The sequence below is a fragment of the Aythya marila genome (genome assembly GCF_965140915.1).
Source record: "Aythya marila genome assembly, chromosome: 3".
Taxonomy (NCBI): Eukaryota; Metazoa; Chordata; class Aves; order Anseriformes; family Anatidae; genus Aythya; species Aythya marila.
Window position 1 is genome coordinate 87,853,351 of NC_139044.1, and position 17,947 is coordinate 87,871,297.

At 37.6% G+C, this 17,947-nt stretch overlaps 1 protein-coding gene across 9 annotated transcripts in view; it reads right to left on the reverse strand.

The window, feature by feature from the left end:
* The window catches only part of RIMS1 (regulating synaptic membrane exocytosis 1), a gene marked incomplete at its 3' end in the record, with an annotated part of 310,018 nt that overhangs the window by 149,054 nt on the left and 143,017 nt on the right, over positions 1-17,947 (reverse strand). For 5 of the 9 annotated variants that reach the window (XM_082756965.1, XM_082756961.1, XM_082756964.1 and 2 more), the window contains exon 1: positions 3,399-3,693. In XM_082756965.1, coding sequence (XP_082613091.1) covers positions 3,399-3,450 — 52 coding nt within the window. In that variant the 5' untranslated portion in view covers positions 3,451-3,693. Of the gene's footprint in view, positions 1-3,398; positions 3,694-15,784; positions 16,657-17,947 lie in introns of those variants that run through there. The other 4 variants (XM_082756958.1, XM_082756967.1, XM_082756960.1 and 1 more) reach the window with 1 other exon arrangement.

Below are 17,947 nucleotides of genomic sequence, written 5' to 3' on the forward strand. Positions count from 1 at the left end.
TGACAAAAGAGTCTGGGAATCATGGAATCAATCAAAAAAACAATATTAGCATCAGAAGGACAACCAGTCCAAAAGGGAGGAAAGAGAAATACAAAACTGACTAGCTAAGTCATGAATGTTCCATTTTCTAGAAGGTTTACAGTCAGTGGAAAGGCACCTATTACTTACTAAGATAGTGATGGAGTACCAGGAAGCATACAATACAAAATCAGAAACATAATAAATTGAATACAAACAGAAAAGTATGCAAGGACAATCGAGATCATTCTGGAAATATTTAGTCCCTAGTACTTAGCATCTAGTACCTGGTACTTGCTACTCTGGAAGAATATGGAAAGAATCCACTGCCATTTGGCTCTACCAGCAAAAGACACCAAAAAGGTTACGACTTTTTAGATAACAGTTCTCCTAAAAAGAAATACAACTAAAATCATTAAAATCATAACAAGTTAACAATGTCTGTAGCCTAAAAATGAGATTTTATGCCAAAGCAGGAGAAGGTCAGACTACCTAGATAATGTTAAGCTAATTCACTTCATCTTGGAGTACCTAACATCTGTCTGAAGCCAGGAACGTTTCCTAAGAAATTTCCTAAGAAATTTCCATAATTCCTAAGAATTAGTGTGGTATGGATAAAGTTCAATAAAACTGGGAAAGGGCAAAGACAACACATATTTCTAAAGGAGAGAGGAGAGAAAGGAGGGCTAGAAATTATAGACCAGCCAATTCCTGGAAAAATACTTAAAAAAAAGTCAACCAAACAAACAAAAATACAAAAAGATAGTAAGAAGAAGATAGTAAGAAGAGAAGACACCTAAAATTGAACTATCAATAATAAATTAACCCAACTGCATTTCCTACCACTGCATGATAGGGAAGAAACAGCAGTTTTCAAGTATCTTAATTGAGCAGGTATTGGTTTTTGTATTTTTTATGAACATGTCATTTTAATGTCACACCAGAAAAATTGTCTAAATAAAACTAGTGTAAGGTGAAAAGCTATTTAGAAAAGCATATTCTAAAAGGTTAAAATTAGTAATTAAAAAAAAAAAAAAAAAAAGAAAAAGTATGCATTAAGCAGTGTCTACCATGTTTGTCTGGGGTACATTAATAGTCAGCACTCATACTAACTTTCCAGAAAATAAACCAGAACACATTAGGCTTGTAGGTGACAACCCCAGGGAGGGAAGACCTGCGAGTCACAGGAGATCAGGACTAGACTTCAAAGCTACACTGACAAACTGGAGAAAAGAGTTGGAAAAAAAGAGGATAGAGTTCAGGGCAGACCCAGAAATATTGCCCCCACAGCGCAGAAACAGGGAAAGGAACTCAGCCAGGTAAGGAAGATGCCACGGAAGATCAGGTGGCAAGAGGAGATGACAGCCTGCAGCTCTGGCTGCTGTGGGTAAGCTGCTAACTTTGCACTTGGGGAGCTGGCTGCCTTGGCCAGAGGCCAGGCTCAGGTGCCTTGCCTACCACTTACCTCCAAATACCAAATACATCTGTAGGTCAAACTGGCAGAGACCTTAAGGTTTTGTTGCTGGTTTTGCTTTGCTCTGCACCACAGGCTGTCTTCTGGGTACCTTTCACATAGCTTATTACGGTCACCTTGATGACAGCTCTGTCTCTCCAGTTCTCTCCTTGCAGCAAACAGATACATTTTCAGAGCTGAGTATTTAGCTTAACTGAAGTATAGCTATGAGGGAGAGACGAATGAGTTAAATTTAATAGCCAGTGAGACATAAAAGGTCTGATTTGATGGTCCTTTAAAACTCCAAAGTCTGTTACGCAAACAGGGTCCAAAACTGGGCCATGGAACGAGGGGTTAGCCTGATTTTAAGATACCTTTTAGCTCCATGGTTGCAGGCTGTTCCAGAGGCTGGAGATGTGCTGCTGCATGCCCTGCCCGCAGCACAGCCCCGCACCTCCAGCAGGCAGGGTGTCACGGCTCCTCACTGCCAGCTCTGCTGCACCCACCTCATACAATACTTATGCCAAGGTGTGCAGGAGGCTTTTGGGAGGCAGCTTATGGCTGTCTACTTTGGGGTTTGTTTGTACCCTGAAGAAGACACGGGTTTTTTTTTTCTTTATGTAACTAAGGTTACATGGTGTGAGCGTCAGTGCAAGGCTTTGATTTTACCAAAAGATTTTCTCCAGCCTTATCCTTCAAGCTCCATGCCCAGCTGGGGCTGACCTTGGTCTCTTCCCAAGCTCAGCAGCATCTTGTTTTGCTGATATCCCTGCTGCTGTTTTGGTCCCATCTCTGTTTTGGTTGCTCCTCAACCCTATTTTCTCTAATGCATCTCCCCAGATTCTGCCCTTCTTACTCTTATTCTCCTCTAAACTGCCACAAGTGAATTTCACAGACTGATTTCTTAATAAATGTGTTAAATAATACAATTCTAATATTTGAGAAGATAAAAAAACTTCTTCCATGGCTTATTCTATCATACAATCTTCAGGATTCTCTCTTCTAGTGAAAAACCTACTTTCCGAAAATGACTTTTACAAGCACTGTTATTAACCATCTACACATAAGATTTTAAAGACCTTTGTTATTCTCAACACACTGCATAATCCCCAAGGAACTCACAACCATTAATCCTTCCTCTCACTTTCCCCTGTGATCCTTAGTGATTTAGCTGAGAACCTTATTCCAAATACAGATTATTTATTTTTTCCAGAGGAGAGGCCTGATACCCTTCCCTGGTTCAGAAAGTGCAATGCATCTCTATGGTGATGCAGAGATGATATATAAAATAATCATATATTTACGATAACCCACATATTATTACTATAACCATAATTGTAAATGCTAAACAAACAGAACAATACAATGTACAGAATTCAATGATATTTTTCCCCAAATAATACGCACTAATAAAAGTAACAGACTCGTATTCCAGACTGAACTTGCTAAAGCTGCTAACAGCACAATCCAGGGGGTTGAGGACACATCAATTACCTTCTGCCAAACAGAAATAAGACGCCTGAGTATTTCTTTCCTGAAGTAAATTTCTAAATTCTTTAACAATGACTACTCCAACATAGAAAATATTCACAAGGCAATCAAAAAACTATTACTTTTCAGAAACACATTTTGATTTGTGCTTTCAAAATACATGTTTTTGTTTCATAACTCATGCCACATAACATCACTAATGTCAAATTATTTTTGACACATGAGCTTTCAAAGTATAAACATAATTGAAACACAGACTTATGAGCAAAATGGTTCCTTATACCCTGCTTAAGCTGTATATTTGCTACAACTAATACTTAAAATTCAGAGGACACATCTCCACTCAAACTGTACAGTTAAAGAAATCTGCTTATAAAAAGATACATTAAAAAAAAAAAAAATCTGAAACCTCAGCACCGTATAGCCACTTATTTACCTGTCCCTGAATGCAACGTATGGAGCAGAAACTGAAGAAACCCCGCAAACATAGCAGCATCAGCAAGAAAATGGTTAAAAAAGCACAACTGGCATTTAGTAGGTTGCTGAATTCCAGGCTGCAACTGTAGCAAACCTGAAATGCAATCAAAAATCCACTCCAGTGTGAAGGAGATGATTGGGGGAAAAAAGAAAAAAAAAAAAAAAAGTCCCTAAGGTCCTTGCGTCCTGATCCTAAGCCAAATTATTCTGCAGCATCAAACATTCGACACTGGTGACACCAAACAGGGCTACCAGAGCTCTTGTCATCCAAACAGATCTCTGCAGTGGAGTGCAAGCATCGACTACTGCGTTAGTTCAGCCACGCTCACTGCAGCGACGGGGAGTTTCAGTCTCCAGAAACAGCTAATGATTTCAGGAGTCCAGAATTAACAATTCCTCAGGAAAAAAAAAAAAAAAAAAAAAAAAGTGGGGAAAAAAAAGCTCCTTCCTCTCCGGATGGAATAGGAAAGAAGTTTCTTCGTGTTTTAAAGCCAACAGTACACACAAGCTCAATAATCAATAGCACTGCTGCAGTTTTTATTTATATGCAGCAGTGGTACGCTGAACAAGTTTTAATGAACTGCATAAATGAAGCAATCATGTAAAGCAAACGTGGCTGGTTTAAGTTAAGTAAAACTTCCCGTGCTGCAGATTTACTCCTAGCACACTGAAAATATATGGCTCGTGAAAAAAAATACTGTATTTTTAACAAATTAATGGAATGTTTAAACACTTTTCTTACATAATGTGTGCATGAAAAAAATAGTTTTATATAATAAAAATATATTATAAATAAATAACAGCATTTTGTATTCTAAATTATATAGTCAAAATAAAAGAGAATGCCTGAACATATATATCAGCATATTGGGGAAAGCCAGATGATTAGAGAATTACAGCTAATAAAATTTGCTAAAGAATTTGATCTAGCCATATCTAAATCCTAAACCAATAAAATTATTTTCTTGGCAGAGACAGTTTTCCATGGTGAAGATACACGCTTCTCTGTAGCATACTTAGATACTGTAGAACTAAAACAGAAAATCAAAAAAGCTAACTGTTTAGAAACCATGGTGGGGAAAGCAAAATGCGACAAACCAACCTTTTTAAAATTCTCTCCAAAGAGAAGCTTATTGGGGTTAAATGTAAATAATTAAGCTAATAAGAGTTTACAATTGTTTCATCTTTAATAATACATAGACCTATTAGTAAGAATGAAAATGCATTTTTGATTGAGTTGTTTCCCTCTAGTTCTGGATCGGATGATCAAAGCCCAGGTACTGGACACTGCCTTTCCCACACACTCACCCCTGTCAAGTAGTCAACAGCAAAAGTGGCACAGAATTAGCAGAGACAACACAGCTGTCTGCAGCTGCTTCTTTGCTGACATGCCCTTGTTAGGAGATGATTCTTTGAAGGATGACAATGGCCAGAGTTTATGTACCCCAAGAGAAGATGATCACCTGGGCATCTACTAGCCAGGGAGCACACTTTTCCCCTAAAGCTGGAGAACATTTATTGCATAAGGAACAAAACAGCTCCCATCAAACAGCCTTTCAGGCTGCCCCTAAGACACATCTGACACTTTGAGACAAACCTGGATAGTTGGTTCATTTACTTTTACGCCCATCAGTAGTAGCAAGGCTACTGGAAACTAAATGGAAATTTGGTCATCATGCCATTGTCCAAGTAAAAGTGTATAATTCAGTTATAACATGCTTCTGACCTTTCCTTTGAATAACGTTGCCTATGTAATCTCAGAAGGTTTTTACCTTTTTAAGTTATTTTACCTCCACAATCCTCTGACGCACATCATATTTTAGTTTCTTCATAATCTTCCCGCTAATGATTGTCTAGCTCTTAATCCATGTATGAGAAAGTTTTAGAAAGACAGAAGAATAAGATATTTACAAAATAGTATGAGATTGAACAATCCCCCACAGATATCCAACCCTACCAGTTGTCAAGTTTTAAGAGGACAAATGCCAAGCATTATGTGTACCACTCAATTTAATTCCTAGGTGGGAGAGCAGTTTTTCTCAAAACTGAAAGGTTTACAATACTTTTTGATAAAAGCTGAAAGCCAGAGATTGGTCTCGAGCCATTCAAGGATCACAGTCATGTTTTATATGGGAAGTTATAGGAAAAGAGAGAAACAACAAAAAGGATTCATCATATGGTCTTTGGATTCATCTATGGACTTTGAAGCCAAGTTATACTGGAGTAGAAATTCTAATGAAATTGTGGAGTCTTAGATATAATATTAGGTATTGCACGCAACATTTCATACCATAGCCCTGTCTGACCTACTTCAAAAGGTCCTGGCTATTGTGGGAGATTTACAATGACTGGACAAGGCAAGCATCACACCTATCCTAAAGGAGGCAAAAACAGTACCAGGAGAACTATGGACTGGGCAGGCTAATCTACTCTTGGGAAGGTCATGGAGCCAGTCCTTCTGGAAGACAGTCACAAGCACATGAAGGACAAGAAGGTGACTGGGAACACCAGCACAGTTTTACAAAAGGCAAATCATGCCTGACCAACCTTATTTCTTTCCTTGATGAGATAAATGGATATGCAGACAAGGGGTAACAGTGTTGTTGTCTAACATAACTAGCAAAGTTTTCAACCAAGTTTCCCACTATATCCTTGTAGCTGCATCAGAGAGATATGTGTTGGTTGGTGAACTAAAAGGTGGGTGGAAAACTTACCGAACCACTTGATTCAAGAAATGACAGTCCAAGGTATCAAGTTCAACAGGGTGATGCTATGTTAGATATATAAAGAAGTATCACAGCAAAGATTTCTGGGGAGGAATCAAGGCTGTGTTTTGCTCAGTTAGCCATATTCCAGGCCACAAAATGCTCTCCTGGGATAACAGAGAAAACTTCTGTGTAACTTGGGATGCAATTTGGCTGTGCATCCAAAATTAAACAAAATGGAGAAAATACATCTGCCTCTGATAGGCTTAGGTGCAGGTTTTGACTGACACTGTGGTAATTAAAACACTTCTGTTCTCTCTGTGCACTTCTGCAACAGAAGTGCAACTTCTTTTTTTACTTAAGTATTGCCAAAGGAAGACTACTGAGTTTTTTATTTGGGAAAATGCTTACAACTTTGTAAAGATAATTGTTGACCATTTACCATTTAAAACAGAAATTTCTTATATACAAATATACATGTATATATGCACATCCAAAAGTGTTTTTGTGCCATTTCTACACTTTACTTTTCAATAGATTGACATAGCTTGGCCTGTCATTTCTCATAATTGCTGAGAAAATTACAGGCTAAGAAGAGAGGTGACTGTGGTGAAAAAGACACACAGCTCCTGATTGAATGTATGCCCTCAAGCACAAGCTCATCAATACTCCCTTCAATTCAGGCATGAGCATATTCTGTTTATATTCTTGACCAGCTGGCAAGAAAGGCACCAAAGCAGAAATTATGTAGTCACATCAACAGGGAGACATGCTGGTGCTAATAAGTTTGGCCTTTTATTTAGCTCGGGCTAAATCAATGTCATGCTATTGTTACTCCACAGCTTTTAGTTCAAACTCTGATCTGAACTAAGTCAAGTGGAAGTGAAGAAACTTGGCAACTGCCCAGAAACATTTCATAAATTTCATAGATGCGGCAGTTTAGATCTTTGCTACCTAGCTTTCACCATCCAGTAATTTTGCAATATGTCTGAGTTTATTAATCTATGGGGAAGAGGGGAAACAAAACAAAACAACAACAACAAACAAAAAGCATCTCCTCAGGCCAATCATTTTCATAATCCTCCTTGACTAAGGAGAATCAAGACATAGAAAATAAATGCTGCACTGTCAGATTTACAGAGTACTGTCTTCTGGACTTCCTCTTGACCCTGTTATACAAAAAATAGACTGTGTAATGTATTTATTTTTCTTTTCCATAAAGGCAGTACTTAAACTAGCTTCCAATATCTGTAAAGAATCTGCTAGATAGTCTTTTTTAAAGTCAAAGGTCCTCTTAAGTGAACCCCAATTCAAACTATTTGCTCAGCCATTAAATTGCTAACCAAAGCCAGATGCTTTCAGCAAATTGGTAACTGGTATGCAGACACCAACTTTCTAATTTACAGTCTCAAAATACTTATGTTCCCAACTTTAACTGTAATCCCTAGCTGTTGTTTTAAAGTCTTCACAGTGATAGATTTCTCCCAACTCTGATGCCCTACAGTATGGTGGACATGGAAGATTTGCACTCGAAGTCTCCTCACCGCATGGCACAGGATAAGCAGGGATGAAGTGTTGGGATGACAAAGCTGCCTCTGACAGCCGTGCTCAGGTACAGGCTTGAGCTCACAGACCCAGATTGCTCAGATCAATTCAATTCCTGCAGGAAGAGAAGCCAAGCATACCTGTACTCAAGTTTACCTGCCAAAGGAGGAACTACAGTAAAAGCCAGTATCATCAGCAAACTTGGGATCCAGCAAACACAGGAGATCCAACCTATGATGATAGTGTCATTACCACTTCTGATCTGAGTCAGCCACAGCAGCTTAACAAAATTCCTTAATACAATTCCTTTTTTTTTTCCCCTTCCTTCCAACCTGTCCCTTTTCCCCTTTTTTCCCCCACTGCAAAACATAGCAAAAGTCAATGTGTGTTCTGAACTGATTCACGTACAGGCTGGGGCTGACAGGGTATAGAGTCAGGGGTGAAAGACATCTAGGGATCACTGGTTCCTTCTATTACACCAGGTCAGGATGACTCTGACAACTTAACCTACATCCTCCTTTTCTTTCAGATTTCTCTCATATCCATTAATTCTAAAAATTTCAGATTTAAACCTACTAATTAGAGCTGTATGTGCTCTTGTGCTGACCTCATTTTGAAAGGCCTATGTCTATTGAATAGAATATTTTATTGCTTTTGACATTTTATATACCATCCAAACAAAAAAAAAAAAACAACACACATTTAAAGGTAGGGCTTAGCACTGAGCATGTTGTTTGTTTAAGCATTTGTTTACTTTTTAAGCCAGAAATTTTTTTCCTAATCCTTATAACAATTTTCTAGGTCAAAGTAAGATTAGGCCCACCATAGTGCACACAACTGATGTTCTGACAATAAGCCCTAAGTTAATACCACATTATTTTTCCTTGTTGTTACTATTGTTTTAAAACAAGAAAAGGATGCTGACAGAGTAGAATTTTAAAGGAAACATTTAAAGAAAAGTCTAAATGCAAATGATACATTGGTTTGTTTAAAAAAAAAATAAAAATCAGCTCCCTGGCAAAAATTAACGTCTTCCTAAATGCCTCCTTTCAGTGGCTTGCAGGAACAGCCATTCCCTAAGACTCCTCCGGCAGTGAGATTTAGAACTGGGTAACGGGAACAGATTAATCTACTTTTTGTACAGCTTGATCTGAAAGCATCTTGTCGGTGGAGAAGAGCCCAGGGCAGCACAAGTGGATCTATTCCCAAGTGTCCATTCCCATCCCTGTGCCCTGGGGGCTGTTCTGCCCTCCCACAAACTCTGCTCCAGCACTACTGCCAACTCCACGGGCCTGCCCCACAGGAGATAACTAAACCCACCTGGGCATAGTGACAAGGCTCACTACATTTACATTAAAACTGGCAGAAATAGCAAATACCAGGAAGTTTTGAGAAGCTGCATCTATTTAAATTTGGGTTTGTGAGTTGCTTTTCTGTGCTTTGGTTTCATCTGTATTTACTTATCCTGTATTTTACATAATCTGTAAAACTTATCCCGTATTTTACACAATGCCAGACACCAAAGAGATCAAATTGCCTGACATCTCAGGTGTTTGGATGTAAACTTGCACCCATTTGCTGTGGGAGAGCTCTGGAACGTGATGGGCAGGAAGCAGCATTAGACCTCTGACTGACCCAAGGCTCTCTGGAGCACTGGAAGAAGCTGCTCACTGGCCCTCTACTCATGCACTGCTCGGTATTCACTGCCTGAGTTGAGGCTTTTGCTCATCTGACAGTTCAGGCGAGGATCGTATGAACATACTGAAGAGAGATTAAAGCAAGTCAACTCCAAAAAACAGTTCCATCCCCCCTAACCAAAACCCTGGGGAGACCCCGTCCAGGTTGTGCAATTCCCACCTGAGATGTGGGAGCAAGCTGAGGCAACCCAAAAGTACATCCAGCTGCTTCAGAACAACATTTATCCTCTCTGATAACTGGAGGTTTTCCCTTTGCTAATAAGAGAGAAATTATTTCCATAGATTGTGAAAGACAAAAGATAGATTTGACAGCTCCATCTAGTGGCTCACTGAGCACTCTTTTAACGGTGCAGATTGTGTGGCCTAATGGATTAAAAAGAGCTGCTTGTGGGGCTTGCTTTTCCTCTGAGCAACACAAAAAATCTACTCTTAACACCCAGCATTTTTTAACATCATCACATAATAAAAAAATTCAAAAAAATAAAATAAAAACTTCATCGAAGTTTAATAAAGGTAAGATCATAAAAGTAGGTATTTTTATGGCTTTTCATTAATACCTTATTTATTCTGTTTAGCTAATAAACTTTAATTAGAATAACAATGTTTTAGAAATTGTTAATTTGAATTTACATTTGAGGTAATATAAATTAATATTTGAATTTATATTTCTGGTGAAAAGGTGTCTGAAACTGCATTTTCAGTAATTCTAAAAAATAGCAAGAACTTGGATACTTTAAAAACAGATAAAACATCACTGCCAAGTTGCTTTAAATAGATTTCTTTTTTTTTTTCCAATAATGAGAAGAACTAATTATTATTGAAGCTCATATTGCAAAGTAAAGAATTACCAAGTTGAGAACTAGGCTACAAAAGCTGGAAACTTCAATTCTGGAAATGAATGCATAAAATTAAATAACACATTTTAACGTGAGTTGAAAATAAATGTGCTTCACTTCTCCTTGCTGCATGTCAGAAAGTGCTTTATCTTATGTTACACATGCATCTAAAAGGTAGCCAAGTAGTATAACCATTTTACTTTATTTATTTCTCTACTATACATAGTTCCCATAAGTAACACCACACATACATTGTTAGGACCTATATGCAATCAATAACTTTTAAGTAACAAAAGTAAATACTTAAATTCCTTACCAACCTGCATTTAGAACTGTAAAAGAATCCCAAGGTAGCCTTGTCTCAGATGAAGTGCATGATGCCCATGGAGCTAAATGCCCTTTTCAGCATGATGTTCAAGCACCAACCCACCCTCCCTCACAGACCACATCTGCATGTGGAAAGTTTAAATAAGCCGTGTATGTCCTGTATTTGCAAAATGGACCTTTCTTAACTTGCAAAATGGACCAAGTTAAACCCTTATCAAATTTGCATTTAAGGTATGGCAAAGCCACTGTTCCCAGAAGTAAAATATGCTGAAAATTATTTTTCTAAAATATAGAATAATGTATTTACCTTCTATCACAGGATTTTATTCTTCTCCAAAAATGGAGATAGGTTCCCCATATGGGTAGAAAGGAGCACAGCTCTGGATTTCAACTTGGATTTCTGGATTTAATTTTCTGGATTTCAAGTCAGAGTTCAAGAAGTGTTTGGACAAAGCTCTCAGACACATGATCTGATTTTCATTTTTATTTTTGGGGTAGTCCTTTGGGGACTCTGGAGTTGGACTCAATGATCTTTGTGGTCCCTTCCAACTTGGATACTCTGTGATGATTCTGTGAATCTATGATTTCAGCCCTGAGACCTCTGACATGCTGCACAGACCTTACACAGCTGTGCAGCTTTGGCAGACAGAGCTTGCTTCATTTTTCAGTCTAGGCTCTTACATCAAAAGAGTAACAGCAAATCCTTACCTTCAGTCCACATGAGCTTTATAGTATAGACAGAATATATGCATATACAAATTACACGGCAGAGTTTTGTACAGCATAGCCTGGGGGAAAGGCTCTGGCTCTAACACACCACCACGTTTCAAGCCAGCTGAGTTGGACTGTAGTTCATTGCACAGCTGCATTTTGTGAAGTGCTCTGCAACTACAGTTCGGACTGACTTTTCAAAAGCTCTCAGTTCCCCTTTAAAAGTCCCTATAACCTGCCTACCCTACTGCTCCTCTTGTACCTCCCCCTTCCAGTGCAAGGTGAATGGTTTCTGAGTGGCAAAATGGTTTCTGAGTGGGGACTGAATATGCCTGTGAATTGGTCTTCCATGTTAATAATAAAGAACAATAATGCCTTTCCAAGTTCCAGAGATGCAAGAAAACTCAGGATTTAACAATTTCTGACAACCTTTTCTTCCACGTCCTCTGTTCCATAGGAACAGAGCAGCAGTCACCCTCTCTCTTCTCTCCAGTTTCTTTTTTCCCATTCAAAGCCCAGCTACGTCTCAACCCTAATCCTTTCCACCTTTACTTATATATCATTTTTATAGACCTCTGGCCATTCTCACTGCTCTTCTGTGGACTCCTCCAGCATGTTCACAACCCTCTTAAGGCAAACTAGCAGCAGTGCTTTATTAGGATTTCAAAGGAGAATTTGGTCACACATCTGCTGTGACTTTGCCAGTTACATGGTTACAGATCTCACTGAAGCGTTTGATTTCCTGGCAACCATGGGACTTTTTTTTTCCACTCATGTTCAGCTTATTTCATTTGCATATGCACGTGTACACTTTACCTAATTGCAAGAACACAGAACAGATTTCTTATTGCCCAACACTAACTTAACAAGCACTTACTTATAACTCCATAAGCATTATAAATAATTTCAGTTACTAAAAAGTACTGAATATTAATAGCATGGAGTAAGACTAACACTGACTAGATTTCTGAAAATGGAGCTAGATTATATTTTCATTAAAATCTGAACCAGATGTAGATTTGAATTATTTCACAAGGACTAGAACATAAATTAGAACTAATTTCTAAGAACTAACGATGGCCCTAGGAAGGGTATTTTATTTTACACAAACTTAAAGCTCAGTCACAGTTCTAAACAAATTCAGCACTCTTGAAAATTTCATGCCCAACTCTCCCAGTGAACAGATGTTAAAATATGCTAGCAGATGTTACAGTACGACTTGACTTGCCTACACTATAAATTTAAAATACCTACATGAAACCAGTCAGCTAAGAATGTTTAAAGCCAGCCTTCTCTTCTCTACAGCCTCTTACTGATGCTTTCCTTTGGTTCATTTATACACCCCACTGCATGCCCTACTTCAGTTGCCAGGAGTGTTACAGCACTGGAAGAAAAGGGCAGGGCAGGGATTTGGTTTCTGCTCCCCTTCCTCTGCAAGCACCCCCAAGCACCAAGCCCCAGTGCAGACTTCAGAAGGCTACAGGTACACACACTGAGTTTTACTGAGGTTTTTACCATTTTGCCATCAGTATCTTGAGTATTAGGCATATTTCCAAGCCTTAACTGTGTGAACAAAATACACATTAAGGCAAATAGGTATAATGAGTATGCAGAATGTAAAAGCATTAGCACATCTATTTACATGAAAGTACATGAGAAGTTTTCAGCATCTCCTCACACGGCCCCAACCTCCAGCAATATTTCATCTTCCACTTTCAAAGACTGCATGACAGAAGATAAAAACACCACTTGTAACTAATACTACTAGGATAAAAAGTTAAGTACAATTTTGTCTGTACACCAGTCTACAGGTTCCACACAAATTCTTGTTTTCATAGTTGGAAGAAAATGTTTTTCTCCACAAATTTTCACCTAATCTAATTAGTACTCTTTGTTGGATGGCAGTAGGCAGAAGGTGTTCTCTGTTCTAAAGTGAGGTCTGGATTGCATTTGCAGTTTTTTGGTTTACGTTATTCTAGTAAATCTTTGTAGTGACTGTAAATGTAATTCATGCTTTCTAAGAGAGCTCCTTTTGCCTTCCCAGGATGGTGCTCTCTGAAGGTGCTTCCCTTTCTTCACTGACTGAAGGTGAATTTAATTATCTATTTTCATGTTTAGTTCTTTAAACATATAGTGATTTGTAAGATTTTATATTAACTTTCTTACAGATTCAGAACTGGTGCAAAAGGTGGACAGCCATCTAGGTAACCACGATGCAAAATAAATAAATAAATAAATAAATAAATAAATAAGCAAGCTTCTTCATATATCATTTTTGGCTATTGCTTTTTCAACATTCTCAACCACCCTACCTATACCTTACATGTCTATATAACATCATTTTCTTTTAAACAGGTGTGAGCTGTTTTCCATAGAAAACTTATATTTTGGATGTTCAGTACAGAATTTAAAAGATACAAAGCACTATTATATTAACTTTTGGAAGTACATGATTATTACTCAGTTTCTTATTGTTTTTTATTGGCAGTCACTAAATGTGACTTAATTTTAAAATATTGGGTTTTATTGGTAAGGCTGTTAGAAATTCAAAAAAATATATTTGCAATAATTCTATTTTTTCACTCCATTTATATTACTTTGGCACCAGATTTCTGACTGAGCTGATATTTAGATGAGAGGATGGTTTCCAGACCCTGCTGGGCTTAGGTACTAAAGCATTACAACTACAGACCTGTGCAGTATCTCAAATTACAAGCAAATCACTTAAGGAATGGTGAGTGAAATTCTGCTTGGAATGATGCTGGTCACAGGGGATGGGATTCTGATCTCAGTTAAAATAGAAGTACTTGTTAATACATTTTTTAAACACTACATCCTTTTACTGTGGCATTTTATCTTCTAAGGTATTAAAGGATTTCAAAAAATAAATTCTTAGGTAATACATTTTTCTGCCTTTCCATTTTTTCTTACAAAATACTGCGTATTATACCAAGTATTGATGAAAATTTAATTTTAAAAATAAATAATTGGATATTTTATTACCAAAAATTGTATTCACATTGCCTAGCTCTTCTTCTGTACTACTTCAAAGGCTTTCCACTTTTTCCTTGTCATGGTTATCAAATGAATAGATATTTTTCTGGAATTAATGTATTGCATACACACACACATATATTCAGGGACCTCTAAGGGTCTCTTCTTCAAACCCCTTTGCTTAAAATAGGGTCAACTAGAGCAGGTTGCTCAGGATCTTCCCTACTTAGATTTTGAGCATCTCCAAGGATGGAGACTCCACAAAATTTCTGACCACTTTTCAAAGTCAAAAAGGTTGTGTTTGGTTTTTTTTGTTTGTTTTTTTTTTTTTTTTTTGGTTTGAAGTGGAATCTTGATCAAGATTCCAGGGACATGGTCACCACCCTTCCTTAAAAATGAGCAGAAAAGCTAGCTTCCATATTTTGAATGGAAAAAAATGTGTTTAGGAAGTTAAACAGATATTCAGGTGGGATAGGAGATAAATGTTGTCTCCTTATATGCATACACAGAGCTTCAGGGGATGTCAGGAGACTACAACATCAGATAAAGATAGACAGACAGATTAACATATCTGAATCAAAGACATGTCTCGAAACACTGCCAGGAAATAAAAGGTAATGCAGACAAGCCATTGGCATTCCAAGTATGAACACCTGCAAAAATCTTTCAAGTTACAAAACAGATAATTAAACTAAAGAGCTAAAAGCTACTTCCAAAGACAGAGAAAGCGTTCAGCTCAATACAATGTCACTTACAGACAAGTTACAGTTGTAAGACAGTAATTTACCACACTCTTTCCTGGTGATGCTTATTTTATCTGCTCACCATTCATGAATCTGATTAACTTCTTTGGCAAGAACAAAGGCCTTGTTTAAAAGCACTAAGTGTACTACACGTATTCCTTACTGCTCAGTGTTACCATGAACAGATAAACTCAAGTTAACAGAATGTAAACATATTTGTAAAGTTGGGAGTAAAGTCATCCAGACAATAGGTTAGGCAATTCTCATTTCTTTCCTGTATAACTCTTTACCCATGCCCTATCATTGTTAGCAAATTAAGAGATCTTTGATATTTTACTAATATAGTAAAATGTAGCATATCTTAAGACAGAGGTATTATGACTCTTTATACTGGTCTTAGATTGTTACAGAGCTCCTTTTCAATTTCCATTGATTCACAGAAAATTATTCTGCATTCAGACAAAAGGATGAAGCAATGACCAAGCATACAGATGTCATCTAGAGAATGTACTAGAATTCAAATTCTTAACAGTTCTAGTGAAAGAGGGAAGAGAATGAGAAAAACTCAACAGCTCATGTTACGTTTAACCATTTTGTCCAAGAATGCAGAAGGAAACATTGCAAACCAAATGTGAACAAGTACGAGAGTTCTCAGCTGGGAAAAAAAAAAAGGCGGGGGGGGAGAAACAAAGGGGAATGTTCAAAAATCAGGCAAAAGAGAGTAAAACACAGATATTTTTTTTCCCAAAACCATGGCCATGTGCATAATATACATAAAGATCCTTACCTTTTTCACTGACACTTTCACTTTCTATCTCCACATCTTCACAGCTAGTATATTCTGGTGTTGATGCCCCTTCTTCCTCTGAGCTACTAACTGACATCTGCCTTTTCTTTCCGCCTCTTTTTGCTCTATGAGGCTTTGGAGGGGATGGCCGCACTGATTCCGACTGGTCAGAGCTAAGGGAATCATTCCTTAGCATGGTCTCCATTTTCTCCCGCTTTGCTTTTCGCATGAGAATAGCAGAGCTAGGATCAAGGCGGCTCTGTTTTTTAAAGGAATCGTGGTTCTTGTACTCTACGTGTTCTATAGGAACTGGACTATGCCTGGGAGTTGGTGGACTATGATTAGTTAATTGTTTAGAAACAGAAATTCTTACATCACCTGTTCTGTCTATAGAGTACGACCTCTGAGTTTCCACAAGAGATTTTCTGTCCTGAGTTCCCTGTAATTGTGAGCGTTTTCCTAAGTTATTCTCAGGTACCTCCGCTTCCTCCATTTCTGTGTGTGGCAAAGCTACATCGCTGTGTCTTCTCTCGTGCCGTGCTTTAGAAACTTTGGCATGCATGCGCATCTGCTGTTCCTCCGGATGGGGTTTTATAGGATATCTTGCCAGATTGGGGTCACTCCTGTATCGAGTATGATATTCATCTTCCTTCCTTTGTTTTTCATCATCAGGCACTTTGCCTTCCTCAAGTTTTTCTGGCAAGTCTGGATAGTCCTGTGACTTCCCTTTCTCCAGCCTTCTGCTTTCGTGCCTTTCTTTACGTTCCCTGTCATCTGCTGGTCCTTCTTTTTGAACTGAGGATTTTGGCACACGCTTACGCTCACTCTTTACACCTTTGCCATTCTGGTCTGAAGCCAATAACGTCTTCTTCCTACAATGAAAGGGTACAGAAATAGTTGTGTAAAATCCTGTAGTAAATAGATTATTAATTGAGATAAGCCACAGCAAAATGTACAGAAAGGTACTTAATCCATTAATGAATCCTTTAATCTATTAATCCTATCAACAGTAGTTTTATTTTTCAATAGCAAACAATGTCTAGGCTGAGCTTTGATTAAAACAAGTCATGGACAGTCCAATTAATTAGTAAAATCACAAAGAATATTACAATGGATAAATGTAGATAAAAATCATTTAGCCACACAAAGTAGCTAAAGACTCAAAAGTATCTTTGTAGTAACAGCAGCACTATGACAGAGTATTGGAGTATGTTCTCCATTTTTCTGGCAGCAGTCATGGGAAGTGAGGGTTACAAACTACCCACATACACACTATTAACTTCAAGCACCCTGACACTATAAATATAAATATCACTAAATGGAATATCTCCTTCAACAGCAGTACAAAACTATTTTTGTTATTATATATTATTATATTATATATTAATATGCTATTTTATAAGATATGATAATAATAATAATATCAAAAATGCAAAAGAATATACCCAGAAAAAATATTTGACCTAGTTTACTCTATCTTATTCAAACTCTAAAAAAAGGTGCCCATTTCAGAAGCATATAAAGAAAAGCAAACTGACTCTTTGAGATAAATTAATGGCATTCCTTTCTGTACCACCAAAACAAGATGAAAAATTTAACTTATTTCTCTATATAACCAAAGTCCAAACTAATGAATAATGAATCTGTATAAAAATTATGATCTCTTCTCCTTATTCTTCAATTTTGGAAGAATAAACAAGATGAAGAATTGTAAAACCCATAAAATGTATATATATATATATTTTATTTTTTTTCCCTTTCTCTCTCATCCTTCCAATTGCCCTGGGAATATACTAGTTCACAATTGAATCTATTGTTTTTGAAGAAGGCTCAACACAGCCATACACCATAATTTGGATGAACCCACATCATGACAAAGCCACAAGGACTGACTTTGTGGAACTGAATCTTTCCTTCCACATTGATACATCTTTGAATCACAGATTTTCAGAGATGCAGACGTCTGCAGACAGGTGGGACAGTCCAAGTTGGATAAGTCCAAGTTAAGCCCTTCTTTTTCTTCCATCATCTTCTTCCTGAGTTGTTGGCAATACATTGGCTCACCATAGATGCTCTCCATTCAGAACCCTTGACCTTCATTTGAAAGTGTCAGTATTGCATAATAAATATAACCGTTTAATTTTTGGACAGCAAAGCAGGAAT